The sequence below is a fragment of the Amblyomma mixtum genome, chromosome 3 (genome assembly GCF_055824585.1).
Source record: "Amblyomma mixtum isolate Tamu chromosome 3, ASM5582458v1, whole genome shotgun sequence".
Lineage (NCBI taxonomy): Eukaryota > Metazoa > Arthropoda > Arachnida > Ixodida > Ixodidae > Amblyomma > Amblyomma mixtum.
In genome coordinates this window covers 85,497,954-85,520,351 of record NC_143014.1, presented here as the reverse complement: position 1 = coordinate 85,520,351, position 22,398 = coordinate 85,497,954, and the positions used below count along the sequence as shown (strand labels likewise).

Genomic DNA, 22,398 nt, shown 5'->3' with positions numbered 1-22,398 from the left:
TGTACGCGCGGTTCACTTGCAGTTCCTTTTCCTCTATTTGTTCATCTTCTGGTATGAGTAAGAGTTACAGACGACAGGTTTTTTTTTGTATAATATTCTGTGTGACGTTATCTCTATTCTTCAATGATAGATTTGTATTAGTGACAGAAGCTGGTACCAATTGAACTCTTTAACTACTGCCATTTAGGAGTATTGTGTGTTTGCCTCACCAATTAAAGATCGTTTTGTTGACAAGAATATGAGCATATGAATTCAGGAGATTGGTTCTATAGCCCCATGCTGCCGCCACCTAGGCAAGCTAACTTCTGAAATAATTTTTTTTTTGTTTTAGAAAGAATTTTTAATGCATCGAGGCAAACTTGATCAGTACCTTTAAGGCATTTTGAGGAGCTTATAAGGATAATTTTGTGTTTCAAGACACGTTGTATGGCACTGCTGTGTGCTGATAAGCCATGATTAGAAACCAGATCTAAACATCTTGGTGTTCGGTGGATGAAATTCATAAACGTTTTCCCAACCTGTAACCTATGAAGCTATTAACTATGATAGGACTGTTCGAGACGCAGCGTAATCCGCTGTCTGGATCTCACATTATATCCCACTATGCTGTGTTATTAGCATGAGTGATACAGTTCTGCACTGGAACAAGGGTGTTCCTCTACAACTCTATGTTCAGAAAATCTTGCTGATTGATATATTTTTGACCGGTTCATGCGGGAGCCTGATCGTATACTTGAGAATCGAAAGTAAAAATGGTATGACACCATGTACGCCGTGTGTGACAGATAGGAAACCAAGATACCCTGTGCCCTATACGTTTAATTGACAAAAAGAAATAAAAAAACAGCGTATACGTGCGTTGAGTGAGTCACATGACTCAGGAAAACAAATGTGTCGCTTTTTTTTTTTTTAGAGACCTGCGCAATTGTCGAGCTTTTGCAGGCGCCACCTCACTCGTCCCGGCCGACATGGGAGGGAGCACCTGTTTTGACACATACAAGGCTCGATACCATCTACAACGTCGCTGTTCGCGCGCCACAAGAGTGGAAACAGCGACTCACTTTCCCGTTTCTCCGCGAGCGCTTTTGCGGCGTCCTTTTAAACAGCAGGGGGCTGGTCACGCGTGGCGCGTGACAGCCGAAAAAACCAACGGCTCCGTGCCTCCGCCCCATCCCCGTCCCTTGTTTTAACATTCCTTTTCATTGTTTTTTTTTTTTCATGGCCTACTAGCATTGTGAGAGGCGCGCGGACGCACATCGTCATTCTTGAAGAAAAGGTCGGCGCTTCGGAGCGGGCAGGGAGACTGTTTAGAGGCGCACTTGTAGCAACAGCAATAAAGCGAGGCCCGAACTGAACTCCTGAAAAACGAGCGCTAAAAAGCGCGCGCGTGGAAAAACGAAAGCGATTCCAGCGTTGCCGGCGCCGCGACTACACTTGCTCACGCCGAATCGATCGGCCTTCACGCGGAAGCGGTTTCTGTACATGTGGCGGCTTCTTGTTCCCAATAGGGCAATTGAGAGAAGAAATGACACCCGCATGCGAAACCAAAGGATGCAAAAAGGAGCCCACTGCTAGCTTCTGTAAGCGACTGAGGTGGGGCTTCGAGTCAACAAAACACTCTACTGTCGACAGTATTCTAAACAGAAAAAAACTGACCTCGATTCACGCTGAAAATGCGTGTGACACACATCAAAGGGCGTCGGTGAACACCCCGATATGAAACGTAAGCAAGCTTGCTTGTTTATGACTGGATAGTCCTCTTTCACAGCGAAAACTCGACGTCAGGCCGCTCAGAGATCTATCAAAACATTCCACGCGCAGAGGCAGACACGCAAACGTGCCATCGGGGGAAGCCTGCTGAGCCTTGGGCTTTGAACCGATGGTGCAGCAGAAGATCAAAACGACTACAAATGCAGGACATCTTGTTGAAAAACTGAGCAATATCAAAACAAAACAAAACGAAAAACGGATATAACCGCCTTAAGAAGCACTCATGGTCAGTCGTGAAGCATCCTCTGCTTACTGCATCTTCTATAACTTTATCTGAACCCGGGCTGCCCACGCGAGCTTGGGGGAAAGTGGGCGGAACCCGCACAGAAGCTGTCGTTGAAGCTACTAGGCAGGACTATTGACAGGAGCACCGAGGAAGGCGCTAAAAAGCAAAAGAATGAGGGCGACCGGAGGATAAGGAAGTGCGCCTGCGCGCAGGGAAACCTAGCCAGTTCTGGGGTGCCGATAAATCGAACGCAGTGCGCACAGTTTCCCAAGTTCCACTGGACTCGGCTCTCGGCATGAGCACACAGGCCCCCTCCGACTTTCGAGTGCCAACAAACTTGCAGCGCCGGCAGGGCTGTGCCTGTCTCCAAAGTGCCCAGTATCTGATTTCTCTCAACCGGCGAAGAGGAGAAGGGTTCGGCATTAAACATGGATGGACGGGACACCCTGAAGTACGGCTCAAGAAACACTCGCGGAAGCCCTCGACTTTGGGGCGCGCTGCTCCGAGCTTCCGCTTTCTTGGTGCTCTGGGGAGCACGCTGCCCGCGTCCACGGCCCCGCGTCGAAGGCTGGGCAAACAGCGCTCATTCCCGGACATACGGTCCACGCCATCGATCTCGGATACGACTAGTTAGTGTCCTTGATGTGAGCTGACAACGAAAGGTCGCATCCTGCCGCATCTTTAGCTAGAGACGGAACTCTGAAACGGCACGGCAACAGCAGCGTTCCGTAAAACGGCATAGACCAAGAATATTAATATAAAATATTAAGCAGTTCACCCTGGCTAAGGCGGCTTTATATTGTAGCAGATGACTACGTGGGAAGAGTAGCGCAAGAAATATATTCCTCGGCTTGTCTGTCCAAACAAGAACTCTTTGGTAGGCGGTTTTAACTGTGGCCAGCACTGGCATAAATTGAGCTTTCAGTGCTCGAAAAAGGATGCATATCGTTGAGTTGCTGAATGAAGTGCACTAAGGGGGACCGACTGCATCAGGATATATGCCTTTTGCCCTCCCCCTAAAGTTTTCGTTCATGCTTGGAGTAAAGATATAACCAACAATCTAGCATGCCTAACCTCCTCACACATGCACAAATAAGTACGTGCTATACATCTACATTGCGAAAGAAGCTTTTTTGAAACACGCATAAATTAGTAAAATACCTTGGGTAAGCAGCCAAACCCTGGCGCCTGAATTTAGAGGCACCGTATGCCACTTGCAAAAAAAAAAAAAAGTTGGACAAATAAACTTGCTGCTGCGCTGAATTTTAATGCTCTAACCTTAAATAAAATATGCAGAGATGTCTTTCACGCGAATCATATCGATGAATACTATCCGTTTCTTTTTTTTTTATAGCTGCACTCTTGATCAGAGTTTCGCCTAACGAAGCAAAACACAAGGTGGGGCACCGGTACTGCGGAGAATGCACTGACTATAGACTAATGAAACGAAGTATGAGTGTCCTTTCAATGAATATAGTGCCACACAAACTTCCTTTGTAACACGGAAAGAAATTAATTGTCACAAATTTAAAATAAAAAAAAGCCGTCAGTTATTCTGGCCGTTGTAGCAGGAATTCGGTTTCGGAAAGCAGCTGCAACTTGCGTTTTAATAAATACGTGTTTAAAAAAAAAAGTATACAACGCATGTCCTTGAGACAGCTCTATAACAGTGCCGCGGTTCATGCCATGCTTATCAGAGGAATATGGAGTTCGCCGTAAAGGGAAAATGTTCGGCCATTCCCCTGCTTTCAGCGAATGCGTGCCCCCGGAAGTGGGAAGGAGAAAAAGAAGAAAGAACCCAAAAAGAAGTCTGGCGACCTCCTGCGGCAAGCAACGAGCATTCTGTTATGCCCCGAATTAAGCTGACCGACGAAGAGAAGCTCACGGCAGAGAAGTGAAAGGCTGGCGTAGTGAACGTTTCATGGCATGAGACGTAGCGTGGCCTTCTTATGTGTGGCGCGTTGCTGGAACCAATGCCCTTATGAACGCTACCCGCGTTTCCCTTGCGTTCGTACTGCGTGCGCTTCACTTTACCTTGCAAGAAAACAAAAAAAAAAAACAAAAGAGCAGTAGCATTGTACGTAGTAGACGACTTCCGTTAAGCACTTCCTTCCATGACTTCCGCTTCTGTTCAGCGTGAGCCGATATGCTTCGCCCACTTGAGCGTTCCTCACGAGCCCCTGCTCGCTTTTTTTTTTATTGCCGGCAAAGGTGATCAATCTTCAAGAGTGCATACTTCGTAAAATATCACTTACAAGACGAGAGGCTTGATTTCTCGCGACATAGCTTTCTTGTTCACGAATTTATAAGGAGACCGGCTGCGATGCGTCACTGTGACAAATGTCACCATGGTTAAAGACCGGATATGGCTGTTTGCTGCTCAGCACGAGTACGAGGGTTCGAACTCGGCCGCAGCGACCCCATTTGGACCGAAGGTGCAATGTTGAACGGTTGTGCTCGGAGTTCGGCGCATGGAAGATAATCCTAGGGTGGTCAACAAGAATCCAGGGCCCTCGACTACAGGGCGTGCATCATAGCTCACTTATAGCTTTGTGCAACAACCTGGATAACCAGGCGACCTAGCATATGTTTGTTTTGGGGATCTGCAGCGCATATTGTTCCCATATGTCATTGGTGACAAATGTTTGGTAAATGTAACTCAGTTTAAGTACCTAGGAATGACAATAACACAAAACTTAAATTGGGGCACACATATAGAAGAGGTTTGTTCTAAAGCATACCAGAAGTTATATTTTCTGAGAAAAAAATTGGAGCATGCTACACGGGATGTAAGACTAATTGCATATAAAGCTTTTGTGAGGCCAGTCCTTGAGTATGCGTCAGTAGTATGGAGTCCTAAACAGAATTATTTAAAGAAACAATTAGAAAGAGTTCAGAGGTACGCAGTACGCTTTATTTGCTGCCGATATCGAAGGACAGACTCAGTTGCGGATATGCTCTCTTCCTGTAACCTGGATTTATTAGAAACACGACGACAAAAAAATCGGCTGAAGTTATTGTTCCAGATGCTCCAAGGACAGATAAATATTCAGAAGGAAACATACATACAAGCACCAGGCAAACGCAGTTCTAGAACAAATCATGGTCGGATAATTCAGCCTTACAACGCCCGTAGTGAAACTTTCAAACATTCCTTCTTCCCTCATGCAGTTGAAATGTGGAATGATTTGCCAATGAGTGTTGTGGAACAGAGTGATGTGCATGCATTCGAACGATCTTTGGATAACCACCTGCTTGAAAGTGCCATTTGATGCTTGACTGAATGATGTACCGTGTCATGCTGATGTATTCAATGCTTGTGAATAGTGCTGTTTTTCTATGAAATTTTTATACCCTCTCTGTAAGGACCCTCACACGAGGGTTGACAGTATTGTTAAATAAATAAATATTAGACACAGACCACGGAGGTAGAAAGTCTCCAGGAAAGCGCACGAACTTTATCCTGGGCTGAGCGCTGGACAGCGCCGAGTCAGGTCTGTCTTGTATGTTCGCTTCTTTTTTCTGAATCGAGTGTGCGCAGAAGATCTGTGAAAGTCTCGTTGGGATCTGAGATACATTGTTTGGTAGTATTATTTAACGCTATGTAAACGACAACCAGATCTCGTGAAGGGTTTTTTGATGCCAATATTCTTTACAGGTTGTTCCCAAGAACGAAAGATATCTTTTCACACGGGCGAATTGTATACACTGATCCAAGCAGCGTGGCTTTTTGAAGTTAGCATATCGTTATTCTGTCGCCGCAGAGTTGCTTCAGTTATTGCCCCAGGTCCCTGGGGGTGGCTCCCAGTGTGCTGAATGCCACTGACACTACAACTGCTGCCTTGTGTCAGCGTCTCTCTGCTTTCATATTCGGAACCTCGTACTTCATGATTCATTCCAGTTGGCTCTGGAATCCCACCATAATTACGTAAGGCGATGCCAACAGTTCACGCCACCTTTTTCTCCACGACGGTCAAGTCGAGTTTGTAGGGCTCTCCAACACCTTGTCCGTTTAAATCCGGAAGCCTCAAAGTACTTCAATGCACTCGTTTTCTAGCACTTTTTCAGGCATGCGGTCCCACCAGATTCGAATTCTTGAACAGGTTTCAGCGGATTATCTTGGGCACTGCTTTGTGCCTTTGTAATTATTTGTGCTATTTTCTCGCTGCAGGTGAGCATATTCTCAATGGTCTCACTCACTTCCTTGCATAGCCCACATTTGGAATTCGTAGTTAATAATGTTATTATCATTGAAAGAAGCAGCAGCTATCCACACTCATTAGTTGTGTGTACGCGTGGATACAGACAGATCAGGTGATTAAAAATCCGTCTGTGCTCCGTGCCTCACAGGGCTACAAGTCGCGCCTTTTAGCGAAATGAACACGTCTGACGGGCGTGTTCAACGACGGATGTTTTATCCTTTTCTTTCTAAAGCCTGTTAATTCACGAAAATTTGCAAAACTGGCTCTAGTTTTGAACAGTGACAGCCATCCACACTAAAATATATACTTCCTAAGGTCAGTAAATGATGTCAGCTACTAAGCTCTGAATGAGCGAATGTCGAAAAATTTTGCAGCTTCCATTGATATTTCATATATTGAACATTATACCGTAAGCTAATTCTGACTAAAACACATCAATAAAAATAACTAGAAGTTAAAAACTGACAAAGTATACAATCCTTCTTTCAAACTTAATATCATTATACCCACTATTCGGCGCACTAGCGCCAGAGTTCGGTAACTGCTGTAATGTTCACGAATTTCTTCAGTCGGAAGAGGTTTACTCGAAGCCGCTAGCTCTAAATCTGCGCTCGAGCTCTGACTATTGCACAATTCAAAAGTTTTACTTTCTAATCTGCAAACGACGCGCACATTGGCCATTGACATCATCGTATAATCCTAAAATAAAGTCACCGTTTTATTCAAGCGGCATTTCCTTTTTCTTTCATTTTTGTGTGGAGTACCGGTCTTTCCACTTCTCTTTTTGCTCAGACTGTCCATCTCCGCCGTCGACAATGATGTGCCGCAGCCAACGCAGCCTCTTCTCGTTTTCTTTGTGTACAGTTTGCGCTGAAAGCACGCCATTGTGGGATAGCAGACTCGGAAGCAATTTCAGACAGCCTGGCGTTCAATGAAGCATAGAAAAAGAAAAAAAAAGCGACAGATACATAATATAGCAGCAACTCGCACCGATGCGTTTAATTAAGCTTGGCTCACAAACCGCGGAGCCGGCGCGAAACTCAGCTCCGAGTCGTTGACCACGGGGGCGGAGGCGCGTAGCAAAGATGGGGTTGATGCTTCGCTAACAGCAGCCAGATCGGAAAAGAAGCCTTCTTCTCAGGTTCTTGCAGGAAAGCTTCATGCGCCTGCTTAGGAGGTGGCTTCTGGGCGCACTTGTTAAGGGCCGATTGCCGTTAATCCCTCCCAGCCGACCGTTTTAGGCATTCATGCGAAAAGTGACGCAAGCACCCGTGCGCTCGGTGCGTTTGACGGCAATTACGTCCTCTCTGCCGTCTGGCTTCTAAAAGTGGAACGCTAGAACAGCTCATTTTCGACCGATAGCGCGCAGGGCGCTGCGGGCATCTGCAAAATGCGAACCTCGTCGCAGGAGACTCGACAGAGGGGCTTTCAAAAAGCAGCAAGATTAAGGCGCGGTCGCTTAAGCCCACGGCTCTTCTGCGCCCGTCTGGGCGATATTCTGAGCGGCCGTTAGACACCTTGGGCTGACACGTGGTCGGTTTAAAAACGATAGAAGGATGTATCACCAGCTGGCCTCAGCTACGCTATCGTTGTTAATAAAGTAGTCGTGGGAACGTCACGCGCACCCAGATATTTATTGTACGGTGCATTTAGTACTGAAGATTTTGATGATTTAATGGGTCTTCACGCTCTAATGAGACAAGTGTTATAAGACGGTTCCGTATTGTAGCGCTCCAGGTCACTGCCACCTAAGAGGGTTCTTTGGCATTCATCGCAGTTTCGGGGAAAGAAAAGATATTGCTGCTAGAGAACAATAAATCAAGGACTCAATTTTGCAGGAATTGCGCATTTCTGGAATGCTTCGGCAAAAAGAATGTTTGTAGCACGGGCGTCTATAGGGGACTGTTGTGAGCTTCACAGAGCGCTTGATTTTTTGTGTGCTGCCAAAAAATACTGTGACACTAGAAAAGAAAAACTGTCAGACTTTTTGCCTTTTTACTCCCCCCGCCCCCCCCCCCCCCCCCAAAAAAAAAAAAGAAAAGAAAACACTTCACACCACCACAACTTCCAGAGTGGTGCAATCGTTGGTGCAGCAAGGTCGCCACGTCAAGACCAGCCCGGATGTTTTGCGCTTGGACACTGGGAAGTTCACGGATATCTATGCTTCAAACGTTCCCAGCAGACTGTACTAGGCTAGGTCGCACCCTTTCCTCCCCTCCCTCTCTCCCACTTTGCTCTTCGAAAAATGACACGGTATGGATAAGTGTGGCCAGTCTCACTTTCAAGCATGAGACATGAGGAGTGCTAGTTAGTGACTTCTGCATTAATCACGCCAATATTTTTAAGAGGGAGCTTAAGGGAGCGCCGCCTTTGCCTTACGTGTAATGACTGAGCTTTTGGTGTTTCTCAGAGAGAAGGCTAGATCAATTATGCCGTGTTAATACTCGTGCGTGCGCGATTTGGGCGCGGGCGTATCACTTCAGACTTCGTGGTTATCATATTGAGCAACCTGCCAAGCTTATGACCAACAAACTTCTCCAAAATATGCGAGAAATGTTTACTTCCCTCTCTAGCACAGCCCTAATGGATCTATGAGTGCCAAAAAAATTGTGCCTCCTGGAAAAGGATTCGTGATCACCATCACTGGGCAGGTTAAGTTTTCCGTGGAACAGAGGACTCTTTCACTTGTCGGTAATTAGCCATCTCCTGCACTAGCCCCATTAACAATATCCAAGCACGTTTTTTTAATCTCATCGCTCAACTCAATCCCTGACAGCTGTGACTACGTTTCTCTGTACCAGAAGTTGCGTGACCGCTCAAATAGAGATAGAAGTTCTTATTTTGGTGTTAGATGACATTATCTTGCATGTCAACACAATCGGGGAACATTTCTCTGTAGCAGTCCACCTCTCTGCGCCTGGCTTTTGTCTGCGTAGGTAGTATATGTAATGACAAGCGCCGCCTTTTGAATTATATGAGCTTGCTGGCGTGTCGCAGCTGATGACCTCATGCGCTTGTTACCTGGTTATATTGAAATCTAGGCCAAGTTCGGCCGTGAGTCGACATGAGCAACGAGAGCGATGTTGAACGGCGTAGGGATCGACCTACCACCCCGCAGGGCGCCATGTGAAGTGTGGTAAGAGACTGGTCTATCCTCGACCAAGACGAAGGAAAGCTTATCAGATAAAATAAATGTTCATCCTGCAAGAAAACGGTTAAAGATTTCCTGCAGCTGCCGAAACTTTCTCGATAGCTTAATGAACGACACTCTGATATCTGTCTCTGACGTCTACCCGTGTTGAAGTCAACCGAGGCAATTTTGTGCTTGATGGAAGTAAATGGTGCAGCAAAGTTCTTTGCGGACCATATACTTTGTTTTTCCAACCGGGCGTAAATTTTTTTTATTCACATAATTGTTTGCATTGATGCTTATCTGCTGTAGCAGGAGTGACCATTTCGAGAGCCCGAACATAACATCAGAAAACGTTGCGCAACTTTCTAGCTATTTCTCAATTTTCGTTATCTGTGACCTTCAGGACGCAACTAGCTCGAGCGTTCGGACTGTATGACGTGATGCGGAGTGCAGACCTGCCAAGCTTGATGACTGGAACCAGCTAGCTAGACTTTCACTCGCGATGCATCAGGAGTCTCCTGCTTTACACTTCATTTTAGAAAGTGCTGGTCATGCTTTGCTCTGGAGCGGTAATATGGGCTCGTGGTGAAGGCAGGTATCTTCTAAAACACCTGATAGGTATGCCAGATCAGCAGGACTAAGCGTAAAGAAATATATTTCATGGCGGACCTTACGCGGATGATAGATTGTAATTTTTATTGCGAAAGCAATCCATGGCTCATCGGCGACGAAACCCAGCGTCGGCGTTGACCAGCAGCAGTGGTCCTAAAAATCCCAGATGACGTCACCGTGGTCCCAAAGAAGATTTCTTCTGAAGGTGCAGGGAACTGAAAGCTGGGCTTTCATACTGCGAGGCGAGCACGCAGCCCATAGGCCACAAAACCGCGTTGCTTCTTGGTGAACAAAGGGGAACCCAGTATTTGCGTTGCCCTACAACTGTATGCTAATGAGTAGGAGTGTCATTAGAAAGGAAGAGAAAAAATTTTAAATATGTAAAAAAAATAAAAAAAATAAAATTTAAAACCAATGCTTTCGCATTGCAAGCGCGTAAGTAGCCTTAAGTACCCCGTGTAATTTTTGTTTCTGCTGCTGTTGCTGTCTTGATGATCTTGCAAGTTTTATTAATGCGCGAATCAGAACTAATTCCTCAAGTGACCAATAAACTGAAGCGGCAAACTTTTGTATACCTTTTAGGGCAGCTGTCGCTACATGGAGACAGTGTAACAATGCTACATTGTTGAAAAAAATATGGCCGCCTCGTAGCTTCTTTGTACAGAATGTGGAAAATAAACTGCATGCGGCTTCTACAAAAAAAAAAGAAACATTGAATGGGGCCGCTGGAATGGATCTGTAGTAGCTTGTTTTTGCGAGACAACTACGTAATATTTCTTAAATAAATAACAATTGATATATTTCATTTCTTGTAGCTGATCTGAATGTTATTAGTGCGCGGCCTATTCGTAATCAACCAATTGCTAAATTCGGATTTGCGCAAGAAGGCAGAACCTAATTTAATTCATTGAACTGTTATAGAACAGCCGGAGCAACGAAGACACCTCTCAAGTTGTTGTTACCTAAAATCCAAAGATAAGAGTGGCTGGCGGTTTACAATTTCTAAGCACGAATTACTGTGCGAAAGCACGGCTTTTTGCAGGTGGTCACTACCGCCACGTACCAAAGCGCGATTGAGGTGTCCACGTACCCAGGGAGCCAGTTATGCGCCTTTCCTTTCCTCAAAATTGTTGCAACGGAGTCTACAACGTTGTCAACGCCAACGCTAATGAACCCAATGAACGTCAGAAGCCTATTTCTCCAGTGCCGAGTTTCTGCCGCAACTGTGTCAGCGACAACGCATGCAGCGCACATCTCTCTGTCACTACCACCACGCAGATCAAAGCGCGAGTGAGATGTCCAGTAACCCAGGGAGACAGTTAAGCACCTTTCCTGTCCTTTCCTGTCCTTTCCTTTCCTGTCCTGTCCTTTCCTGTCCTTTCCTGTCCTTTCCTGTCCTTTCCTTTCCTTTCCTGTCCTTTCCTGTCCTTTCCTGTCCTTTCCTTTTCTTTCCTGTCCTCTCCTCTCCTTTCCTGTCCTCTCCTCTCCTTTCCTCTCCTCTCCTCTCCTCTCCTTTCCTGTCCTCTCCTTTCCTTTACTCTCCTTTCCTTTCCTTTCCTGTCCTGTCCTTTCCTGTCCTTTCCTGTCCTTTCCTGTCCTGTCCTTTCCTTTTCTTTCCTGTCCTCTCCTTTCCTTTCCTTTCCTTTCCTGTCCTGTCCTGTCCTTTCCTGTCCTTTTCTGTCCTGTCCTCTCCTCTCCTCTCCTCTCTTTTCCTGTCCTTTCCTGTCCTTTCCTGTACTTTCCTGTCCTGTCCTGTCCTGTCCTTTCCTTTCCTGACCTGTCCTGTCCTTTTCTTTCCTGTCCTCTCCTCTCCTTTTCCTTTCCTGTCCTTTCCTTTCCTTTTCTTTCCTGTCCTCTCCTTTCCTTTCCTTTCTTTTCCTTTCGAGACTCTCTCAGAGGCTTCACGTCCACCTTTTGGTTTTACGTGGTAGGAGGCTGCTAGTGCTTTCGCTCTAAAAACCCGCAGTTTAGGTTTGCTGCAAAAAACATTTTGCCAAAATCCCACCTCCTTTCTCTGGAGCCGCTAAGGAGTCTTGGTCTCCTCTAGCCGCGATCATCACCATAAGGTGAGCATACCACACTGCCATTTAGCAAGATATTTTAACTAATCGTTCTCTAAAATCAGTACCGACTGAAGCAAACTATCTACATCATGCACAAACTGAAGAAACACGATTTGATTACCGAAGTAGGAATGGGTGATATTGTTGTAACCTCGTTGCAGGTTCGGTAAGTTTTCTTCATTTTGTGTTTCGCAGTGTCATGGCTGTTCTTTTTTTTCTTAAAATGAATGGCCCTGTCCTGTGAATTGTATATGTGCAGCATTTGTCAGAAACACGCAGGTCACGCTGTTCGCTTCTGGGGCGGGCAGCGTGGCTCGTGGGTTTGCATAATGGACGTATACTGCACTTTTGTGTTATCCCAGATATGACACAAGAAAAAAACCTTCCCTTACTTTGGAGTGGTGCGGGAGACAAACCTTTTCGAGATCGAAAGCTCCGCCGCACGTACATTGGACATGACCTGCGTATCTTGTGATCACTGTACTAAAAACTAAAGAGTACCCCGAAACAAAATCTAGCTCTTCAAATAAGTGTCAATTTAATTGCATTGGCAATCTCTCTTCACTTATGCGTTGTTTTTTTCATCTTGCTTCACGAAGTTTCATATCCAACATGAATGTACAGTCGGCAGCCCAAGTTTGCGAGATGCGGATGTGAGAGATGAAACAAAAAATATTTCGGCGCCGTAAAGTGAGCCAGTTGCCTGAAATTTCTCATGGGGTGTCGGCTTCTTCCACCCGCTGGCGTCTATACCGGCCGACTAGGCAGCGAGACAAGGCTGCAATAAATTTGTTTCCGAGCACGCTTCTTGTTACGAATCCAGGTATACCCTCTCAGTATACTGCAGCCGCAGTTCAATATCAGTCCACTTCCAGCGAGCCCACCATGAGGGGCTTGAGGAGAATAGAAGCCGCCTCTTGGCTCGGGGACGCGCGGGGGTGTCGCTGCGCCATCGCGAGGACCCCATCCCAGCGCTCTTCTTTTATTTACCGCGGTGCCTCTGGCGAGCGCTTCCCGCCAAATCACGGCCGAGGCTGTTGGTCGGCCGCCCTCCCCCGGGTCAAGGATGCGGTTCCAATCTCAGGCGAGTGACGCTTAACAAGCGACGCCGGCGGCGGCAGCGGGCATCGTGGGTTCCGCCAAATATGCGCCTCGCACGCACGGGGAAGGCGACGCGAACTGCGGGGAGGGAGGCCCTCGCGCAGCCACAGGCGCTCAAAATCGGTCGGCCGCGCGGTGAATAATGAAGCCGGGCGGCCGGGTGCAACTCGCGAGCCGCCGGGGCGGAGGCCTGCTCGGCCCGCTGCCGAAGCCGCCCAACGGACGCGCGCACTGGCCCGCCCAGAGCGCCGGAATTCTCACCTAATTACCCGGCAAACGACCGGCTTTGGGAGCGGCCGCCTTGCAAGGGCCGACACGCCACGGCACCGCGCGCAGGGGAGGGGGGCACCCAAGAAGATGTGCGCCCCCCTCTCCTCCCGGGCCGATAGGCGCACGAATTTCACTGGTCAATTCCTCGCAGGACGCCCATCTGGGCTCTGGGCACTCAGGCGACCCTATACGTCCCCAACGATGGGTCGGCCACTGATTGCAGGCGCCGGCGAAATCTGCGGTCGCCAGCGAATAACGGCCGCGGAGCGTTGGCCAACGCTTGCGACCCACTTGGCATTCAGGCATCCTGCGGCGGCCCTTCTCTCTCATCGCTCAAAGGCCAACAAAACAGCCGGCTCCTAACCACCTCCTCAGCTGTCCGCCCGCTTTCAACCCCCCCCCCCCCCACACACACACATACGTAATAATCGCGAATCGCTTGCCTACGCGCGTCAGTTCGTTGGAGAAATCTATTTCGCACTTTTTGGCCGGTATTCGGCGCATCACTCGTTCACCGGGAAGTGTAGGAATAATTGCTTCGGTCGTGCGACATGCTTCGCGGAAATGAAAAAGCCAGGCCTCTGACGCTGCAAGCCATAATATCTACTGCTGGTCGTTTTGCTCACGGCGCAACATAGCGCAGACAGCAGCGTTGTTTACGAGAAGTCAAATGAAATGATGCACTCTTCGGTGTCAGAAACATGCCGTCACATAAGAGGTGCCTGAAGCGGCACCTGTTTACTTTTTTGAAACTTAGCACATGTCGCAGTGTCTCACTGGTTATGGCGCTCGGCTACTGACCCCAAAGACGCGGGTTCGATCCCGGCCGCGGCGGTCGCTTTTCCGTAGAGGCGAAATAAGACACGTGTATTATGCTATCTCAGTGCTCCTTAAAGAAGCCCAGGTGGTCGAAATTAATCCGTAGCCCTCCACTACGGCGTCCCTCATAGCCTGAGTGGTTTTGACACGTTGAACCTAATCAAATCAAATCAAACCTTTGAAACTCAGAACCAGCGTCAAGGGCGAATGCATAGTAGAAGTAGACAGGATGACCACTGACATGCGGTTTTCTTGCTTGCTTCTTCTATGTCTTCGTCCTTCACGCTGATGCTGATATTGAATGATGAACCACCAACTCGCCATCTTTCTGCATTACTGCTTACTTCCTTCGTGTATTGTCGTCGAGAGCTTTTGCACAAGTCCCGCTGTAATAGTTCAAAGCCCCTAACACTTACGCTCGTAAAAATACTCAACTCTTGAAAGTAAATAATAAGTGCTTCTTATATACTGACCTATAGTAAGTGAAAGGTGCTTGCAGAATGAAATGCTTGTCATTAAAGGGGAAAAAAAACGCAATAATAAAATTTGCTCCCTGTATAACACACACACGAAAAAAAACGTAAGTGAAATATGATGAAACGCGGAATAGTTCGTAGTGCTCTACATTCTCATCGGACCTGATTCCCTCGAAACAGATGTTTTGGTACGGGGCCCCAGAAGCCGTTTTGGTATTACAAATAAGGTACACACGGGCTTGATCTGCATTTACGTAACATAAATTTATCTTCATTTGAAGAAAACTTAATGCGGTTAAACGCACGCTACCATCTCCCGAGCCTGCAATGAATTCCCCGTCTGCAAGTAAATATGAGCAAAGGGAAACCACGCCGAAAGGAAAATGTCGACGAACTCATTTATTACCACTTATTTTTGAAGCAGCAGAAGCGATTTGGCCGCTCCTGTAGTGCCAGCTCTTCCTCCAAGCTGGCTCGTAGGTCGGTCTTTGCCCTCAGCAGACACATTACGCGCATTTGGCACTCACCGCGTGAATAAGTACAAGAAACATTACTGCAGCACAACAGATCAGGCTCTTGCGACCCAGCCGGCACTAGTTAGTATCTTGTTCCCTCGAAGACAGCTGGCTCTGGATAACAAAAGCTGCCGATGCGCGAAGCGTTCGCACGTAAATAGAACTTCATCGGTGGCGCAACGATCTTCTTTCTTTGCCACCTTCCGCATCTGCGTACCTTACTTTTCTGCTCAACTTTTTAGCGCAGGCGGCGAGGAGAAATCGTTTTCCTGAAAGTGCACTATGCAACTTAATGGTTTCGCATTTCCGACGCAGAAAGGCCGCCTTGCGCGGCGCGGCTGAAACGACACACCCCCATTTTCGTTGCTTTCAAGCTCGAAGTTTGTCGCGTTTCCTTGTTATTTTTTTTTTTTGCATGCTACAGCAAAGTTACAACATAGCAAGAGCAAAAACCTTACCAAGTAAGTACTATAGTTGAGAAGTTCATGTCTTAGGATGTACAAAAAAGATTGATCGCTTGAATACTGAATGAGCAAGCAGTTAAGGTATGTGTCGAAACGCATTGAAAGCAATGGAAAGAATATTTTTTATCTGAGAAAGGAGAGCAACGAAAGGCTCAAGGCTACTCGGTATTTCTTGCTTTATTCCAGCGTGCACGCGCTTCTACTTTTTAGCTCTTGTTAGGGAAAGAATAAAAGTGAGCCAAGCAAGGAAATAATCTGCACCAGCCGATCATGCTTTTCAACGCAGGGTTCGCAACCAAAAAAAAAAAGGGGGCTCGATAAGCTTTGCAATGACCATCTCAAAAATCTCTGGCGTTCGCGTAGGCTACGTTCGTGTCAGAATTTATGCCCGACTTAAATGGCTACTGCTTCGGCGCTACTTCGACACTGCACTGACGACCTAGATTGAGGACGGGCTCCAGGAATACTGCCAAGGACGCGAGCTGCCAGCGCGAATTCTTGAAGGGAATGAGGCGACTCTGAGCTTTTATTATTTCTCCCCGTTCCTGCAGAAAAAGCCATCTTCATTCCTCGCCAAGTTCTTTTCTCAGCGATTCACTGCAATCTGTCGTAATTGTTCACTTGTAATTAAACACGAGGGATCACTAGCTGGAACACAAGAGCTCAGCATTTTTTTTCCTTCGCTTTGCTCCTTTGCCCCTCGTCGGAGGCGAACAAATCACAAAGCATCCCATTAACGGCCATGTCCGGTCGTTGCCTCTTTTCGTCCTCGTGCTGTCATTTCTTTCTTTCCCTCTTTCCTTTTCTTCTGCAACGCAGCATGACTGCACCCCGAAACCATTCTCTTTCCTCCTTTCGCGAGTCTTTTATTTGCCTCCGGCGTTCCAGTAGAAAGATATCAGTTTTCTTTGCAGGCAAAAAAAAAAAAAAAATGAAGAAACGCAGGAAGGAATGAAGAGAAGTTTTTAACGATGCAAAATTAACATGCCGCGAGAGTTTCTCTGCTTTGGAAATAATCACCAGGAAATGGATGAAGAAAAACTGATCAGCAACAATCTGGAGACTGGCGAGCGAAGACGGGCACGCTTATCAGCTAGCGCTGTAATTTGAATTGCCAAGAGAAGCAGATATGTTTAATACGACGCTGGGATGCGAATTTCTGCTGTTAGCGTCGCTCATCGAACTTTATTAAGAAATGTAAATGGAGTATGAAGAGCAGATTTGCTGAGATCCCGCTCGCAGCAACGGAAGTTATGGAGCGAGAGTTTTTAAGCCGTTTGGGGCGCAAAGGGCGCGTTCGTGTTGGTTCTCTCTCTCTCTTTATATATATATATATATATATATATATATATATATATATATATATATATATATATATATATATATATATATATATATAAAGAGATAAACGTACTTCGCTGCTAGAGGTCAAATGAGAAATTGAGAAACGCTTCTTTAGGCAAACATTTATTGTGACTCGACGTTTCGGACAGAGCCTGTCCTTTCAATTCTTGAAAAACAACAGGCTCTGTCCCAAACGTCGACTCGCAATAAATGTTTAGCTACATGAAGCGTTTCTCAATTTCGCATATATATATATATACACGCACGCGCGCACTTTTCTTCGGTGACGCTCTTTTTGCGCTTCAATTACCTTCCATTTTATGCTATACTAACATAATGCCTGCATTTTTCTGCAGCCGCACGACATCAGAAGTTTTTAACCTAGTAATCGTCAGCCCTAATCAGTAATTTCATTCATTACGACGCAGCGCTGAAAGCATCTAAAGAAAAAATAAGAATCACGCAATTAGCAATGCTCCTTTCGATAAAACTACAAAATAACATTGGTAACCCTGTCTTTGCCACTTAAAGGAAAAAAAAAATTAGAATTCAAGGCTCTGCGGTTCACACGCCGTTTCTTCACAAAGCCAACAGTCTAACGAAACGTGCGACTTACTCCTGCGATTTGGCACCTGCAATCTGTTTGTGGGCTAGTATCTAGTTATTATTATTTATGCAGTGACGAAAGCACGACGTGAATGCCTACTTGTTCTTAAAAGCACCTGATCTTCGCTAACACCGCAGGCTTGCGATGTTCATCGTAAGGTTTCATAATCGTGCTGCCATTGGGCGAAGATATTAACTGCACTCGACATATTCGAGCTAAAAAAGGTTACCTGAACGCAGATAGTATCGCCACACACATGCACTGAAAATTTGAGAACCCCGCTCGGAAGCTCATCTAGCTCACTTGGCTTCAGGTAATGACCCTCCGCCAAAAAAATATTCGCGATTAAAGCAACCATTCATTATTAGTGCAGTTAATCGATCAATCTCCGAGCCCTATATTATCTACCCGCCGGGGCGGCTCAGTGGCAGAGGCATGAGCATAAGATTGCCGAGGTGTCGGGTATATCATCATCATGAAACTGCACGCTCAGTAAGCCGTAAACCACGTCGAATGGCAAGCAAATAAAAATTAGCATGCACTGATAGTTCCCTTTCGCCGGTCGAAATTTACGTGTTCAGTAATAATCTACAGCGTTGCTCTAGTTGTCCTTCCTAATTTTCCGTAACGTAGCTTTAAGACGAGAATGCCCTAAATAACTATAATAATCATCTGGCATCAGATCAACATGAGAAACTATGACGTATGTATATTTCTCATCGTTGAACTCACAACACAAACATGTTGAAGGATTTGCCTTAGAAGGCAGTGTACCCTCAAATTTATATTTATCCGAGAGCTAATGAAATGTACATGTATGTTTTGAGTCCTGCTCCCAGCGTGTCGCACAATAACCTTTTTGGGATCTAAGGATTTTCAGTGGCAGCTTTTATTTATCGGTCTTGAAGTAAAAGTGCTGTTTCAAATATATTTTATAAAGCCGCCGCGGTGGCTCAGTGGTTATGGTACTCGGCTGCTGACCCGAAAGACGCGGGTTCGATCCCGACCGCGGCGGCCGAATTTCGATGGAGGCGAAATTCTAGAGGCCCTTCACTACGGCGTCCCTCATAGCCTGAGTTGCTTTGGGACGTTGAACCCCATAAACCAAACCAAGCCAAGCCAAGCCAAACCAATTATATTTTATCACATCTGAACACAATAAAGAAGGCCCATGAGTGTCGCACAATGTTGGAATGAGTTCCGCCTTCTGATATTACTCGGATGATTTCCTTTTTCATATCTTGCCCAAATATTACATACCGAAGAGGGAAAGCAATTAAATCTCACATTTAAGCTAAATATTCTGCACTTTAAGGGAATGTATCATCTGTGTTGCGATACTACGCAAAACAAACAAATTAAAGTGGCTGGAGCAGAAAAAAAAATTGATTATTACGTTTTCCTCACGATGCTTCATAATGAAGTTTTCCGGAGCTGCGCGGTCTTTTTCAGAAACGAGAGTGAGTGCTTATTTACTTATTTTTTGCACTGTATTTAGCGGGAAATAAGCAAAAGCAAGTCAGTGAGAAATACTACTGATAGCCCAGTTTGCGCGTTATGAGAGAGCTATACTCGTGTCTGCCCCACGTATTCCAAAAGGTTATTTTAATTATTCAGCCGCATAAAAAGAATCATCTAAATCCCGTTTTCGGTTTGAGTGCGGCATTTTTTTTTGTACGCTGTGATGAACTTGCTATACTAGCACTTGCTGAAGCGCTAAAAATCAAGAAAAAAAGAAGCAGCGTGCTGATTAAACGTGCTTTTCATGAAATGAATCAACGAAGCCATGAAAGTTGGGAACCGATGGGACAATATCTTTTCTTGCTTTTCATTACGCTAGTTTCAACGTACGTACAAAATGTAGCCAGATCAAAAAACAATACAGAAAAATTCAACCGGGACTGATTGGGAAGAAAAATTCGCTGGATATATTTTGGCTACGTCCTGAAGTTTGCATAACCTGAGATGCGCGCGCCTAACGCAGCGAAGAGGATGTAATTTTCTTCCGCCAAATGCGGTTTGTTAGAATCATAGCCATTACGGAACGCCGCACAAGACGCTAAATTCTAGGTCAAAGTAATTGCGCAGAAAAATCTAAGTATGAGCATAAACTTCCAAGTTTAATAAGACAACCTGGCCTTAGCTTTAAAACTGTAGGTCAAACATTAGAATGGCATTTCCCAAGCATAGGATGTACTAAACTAGTATGCCGAGCAGCTTCCGTGTTGGTTGTAGCCCGCGGAGTATGCGTGAATATCTGCATTAAGCAGTTATAGAGCATGTTCTGGTCATAAAGAAAATGGTTTATGGTTTATGAACCTCCCAAAGCAACTCAGGTTATGCGGGACGCCGTAGTGAAGAGCTCCGGAAATTTCGACCACCTGGGATTTTTTAACGTTCACTGACAGCACACAGTACACTGGCCTCTAGAATTTTGCGTCCATTGAAATTCGACCTCCGCGGCCGGAATCGAACCCGCGTCTTTCGGGTCAGCAGCCGAGCACCATAACCACTGAGCCCCTGCGGTGGCATCAAGAAAATGAAAGGTGCTTTCATATCCGCTGCGTATTTCCTCATCTTTCTCTTCGCAAAAACAGCAGTCTTTCGATATTAGGTCAAGTAACAAATCATGAAAGCTTTGCTGATACTCCATGAGCGACTGTTTAGGACATTTTCTTGCAAAGGACAAATATATTATAACCACAGTGAAGTCAAATCAAGAACAATATTAACCGGTGTTTCGCTTTTGTCGCAAAATATTATCGCCCTGAGGAGGCCTGTTCTTCCAAAATTTCCAAAGAGCGAAGAGGCTAATCTCAGCGTTATTTGCCAGATCACCACAACATTACCATTTTTCTTTAGACACATGCAGAATATTCGAAGAATAAAAACGCAGCGACAAGTAGGGCGCGCCAAATGAAGACGCTTGACTGGAATAAACTTTAGTTTTTCCAATGACACTGCTTGAGTATCGGGATGGGTGCAGAAGCTGTGGACGCGATCTGCGGCCCACGGCACGCCGTATCGCTGCCGCCGCCGTGGGCCGCAGGTTTCGCCCAGTGGGTTTGGCAATGTCACGGCAGCTAGGCTGGCCGCTCAAAGACACGCACCTTCGTCGTGGTAGCGCAGCAGCGTGCCGTGACAACCGAGGAGCAGCGTCCAGGAGAGAAGCGTGACGAGCGTCCAGGAGGCGTGCATGAGTGGCGACGTGGTCCGCAGAGCAGAGGCAGCTGTCCAAGCGCAAGGCAAACGGCGCGCCTTGAAGACGCGCCCGGAGAGCGCCAATCGGCTCAGCGGACTGCTCAGAGCTGAGCGGCGTAATCCCAAGAGCGCGCGGTCTGCGGCGGGCGCCTGAGCAGCAGCGGGCCAAAGCGCATGTCGAGCGTTCGCTGCCGTCGCTGGGACTGGCGGCCTGCGGGACAGGTCGAGCAACCAACAGCGGCCGCGCGGCGCGCGCTGTGCGCGCCGCGGTGCGGGTGGGGCCCGAACCAGGGCCCGAACCGCGGCTGCCCTCACCCTTGGCTCCCAAGAAAGTGGTGGCGCCGGAGAGGGGACCTGACGCCGCCGAGCGAAGAGCAACATTTATTCAATAAATGCTATTCACGCTGAGTCTGCATGCACGGGCCGCTGGAATACGTGCCGGGTGAGGAAGAGCTGCTGACGAAAACTGAGCCTCCATGTCAGCGCGGAACAATAACAACAAAAAAGCTAATTGGTTTTCTTCCAGGCATGCTCCTCTTCCTTTCGTGTGTGGCTCGGCTCTCGGCCGCTTGTGCTGCGGAGTCAAGCCATCGCGAGGAATGAGGCGAAGGCCAAAAAGGCTCCGCATATATATATTTTTCGCTGCTCTGCATTGTTTTTGCGCGCAGATAAGGTAAGCTATGAAGCTCTATTTTTTTTTTTACTTTTAAACGTCAGCAACAGCTGGTTTCAAAAATATAAACCGTCACTGTTTTGTGTGCTACCGTAGGGGCACAGAAGCCGCAGAAAAAATCTTCTCTTAAGGTTATATTTCTTTGCTTACTTTTTCTTGCTCCAAGATTATAAAAATGAGAGCAACCGAGATTTTCCTTTTTTCCCCTTGAAGCAAAACTTTATTTGGGGGAGATGATTCCCATACTTCCTTTTTTGTGGTTGCGAAGTTCATAAATATCAGTAGATATATCTTCGTTCCTTTCTTTGCATGCATTCGCAAACGACACGTAAAACAAGACTGTGAAAGTTTCCTATCAATGCTTCGATGGATAATGAATGCAGAAAAACATTTTAAATAATTGCCTCTTAAATAACGCAAAGCTTATCTCATAACAGAGTCACTACTGTCCACAAACATTGTTATTAATATCCTGCCACATTTGTGATAGCCTCCTATTGTGTATGCAGTTGTTCATCGTTAATGTGGACACTTTGGTTTCCGAGCAGAACTGCCCATAAAGCGAGTCGTCCTAGATAGCGAAAAAAGAATAAAGTTAAAGCAAAAATTTGTTAAAAAACCACTTTGCGATTTCAGATTAAGGTCTGCTTCTTTACATAGTGATTATTCCTGAAAGGAAAATTAGGCAACCTTGGAAGCTCCGAAGGACATTACCCTTGTCGTCATTATCATAAAAAATAATTTTGCAGTTTCTATAAGCTCCTATATGGAGCTCCTATAAGAAAATAAGTTTGAACTTCCTAGTGGTCCATGAGGCGCGTGATGGCGTCTCATGAAGCAGTGACGTATTTCTTACTGTGACTGTTCATATCACGCTAACTGGCGGTACCTATATGCACCAGTGTTGTACACTCACAGAAAA

General features: G+C 46.3%; 1 protein-coding gene across 1 annotated transcript in view; it reads right to left on the bottom strand.

Moving 5' to 3' along the window:
* LOC149350828 (neural cell adhesion molecule 1-like) overlaps positions 1-20,991 on the bottom strand; it is a 281,207-nt gene extending 260,216 nt beyond the window's left edge. The window contains exon 1 of the mRNA XM_089576941.1: positions 20,713-20,991. Within this exon, the coding sequence (XP_089433067.1) occupies positions 20,713-20,800 (88 nt within the window). The 5' untranslated portion in view covers positions 20,801-20,991. The remainder of the gene's footprint in view (positions 1-20,712) is intronic.
* Between the last annotated feature and the right edge of the window lie 1,407 nt (positions 20,992-22,398).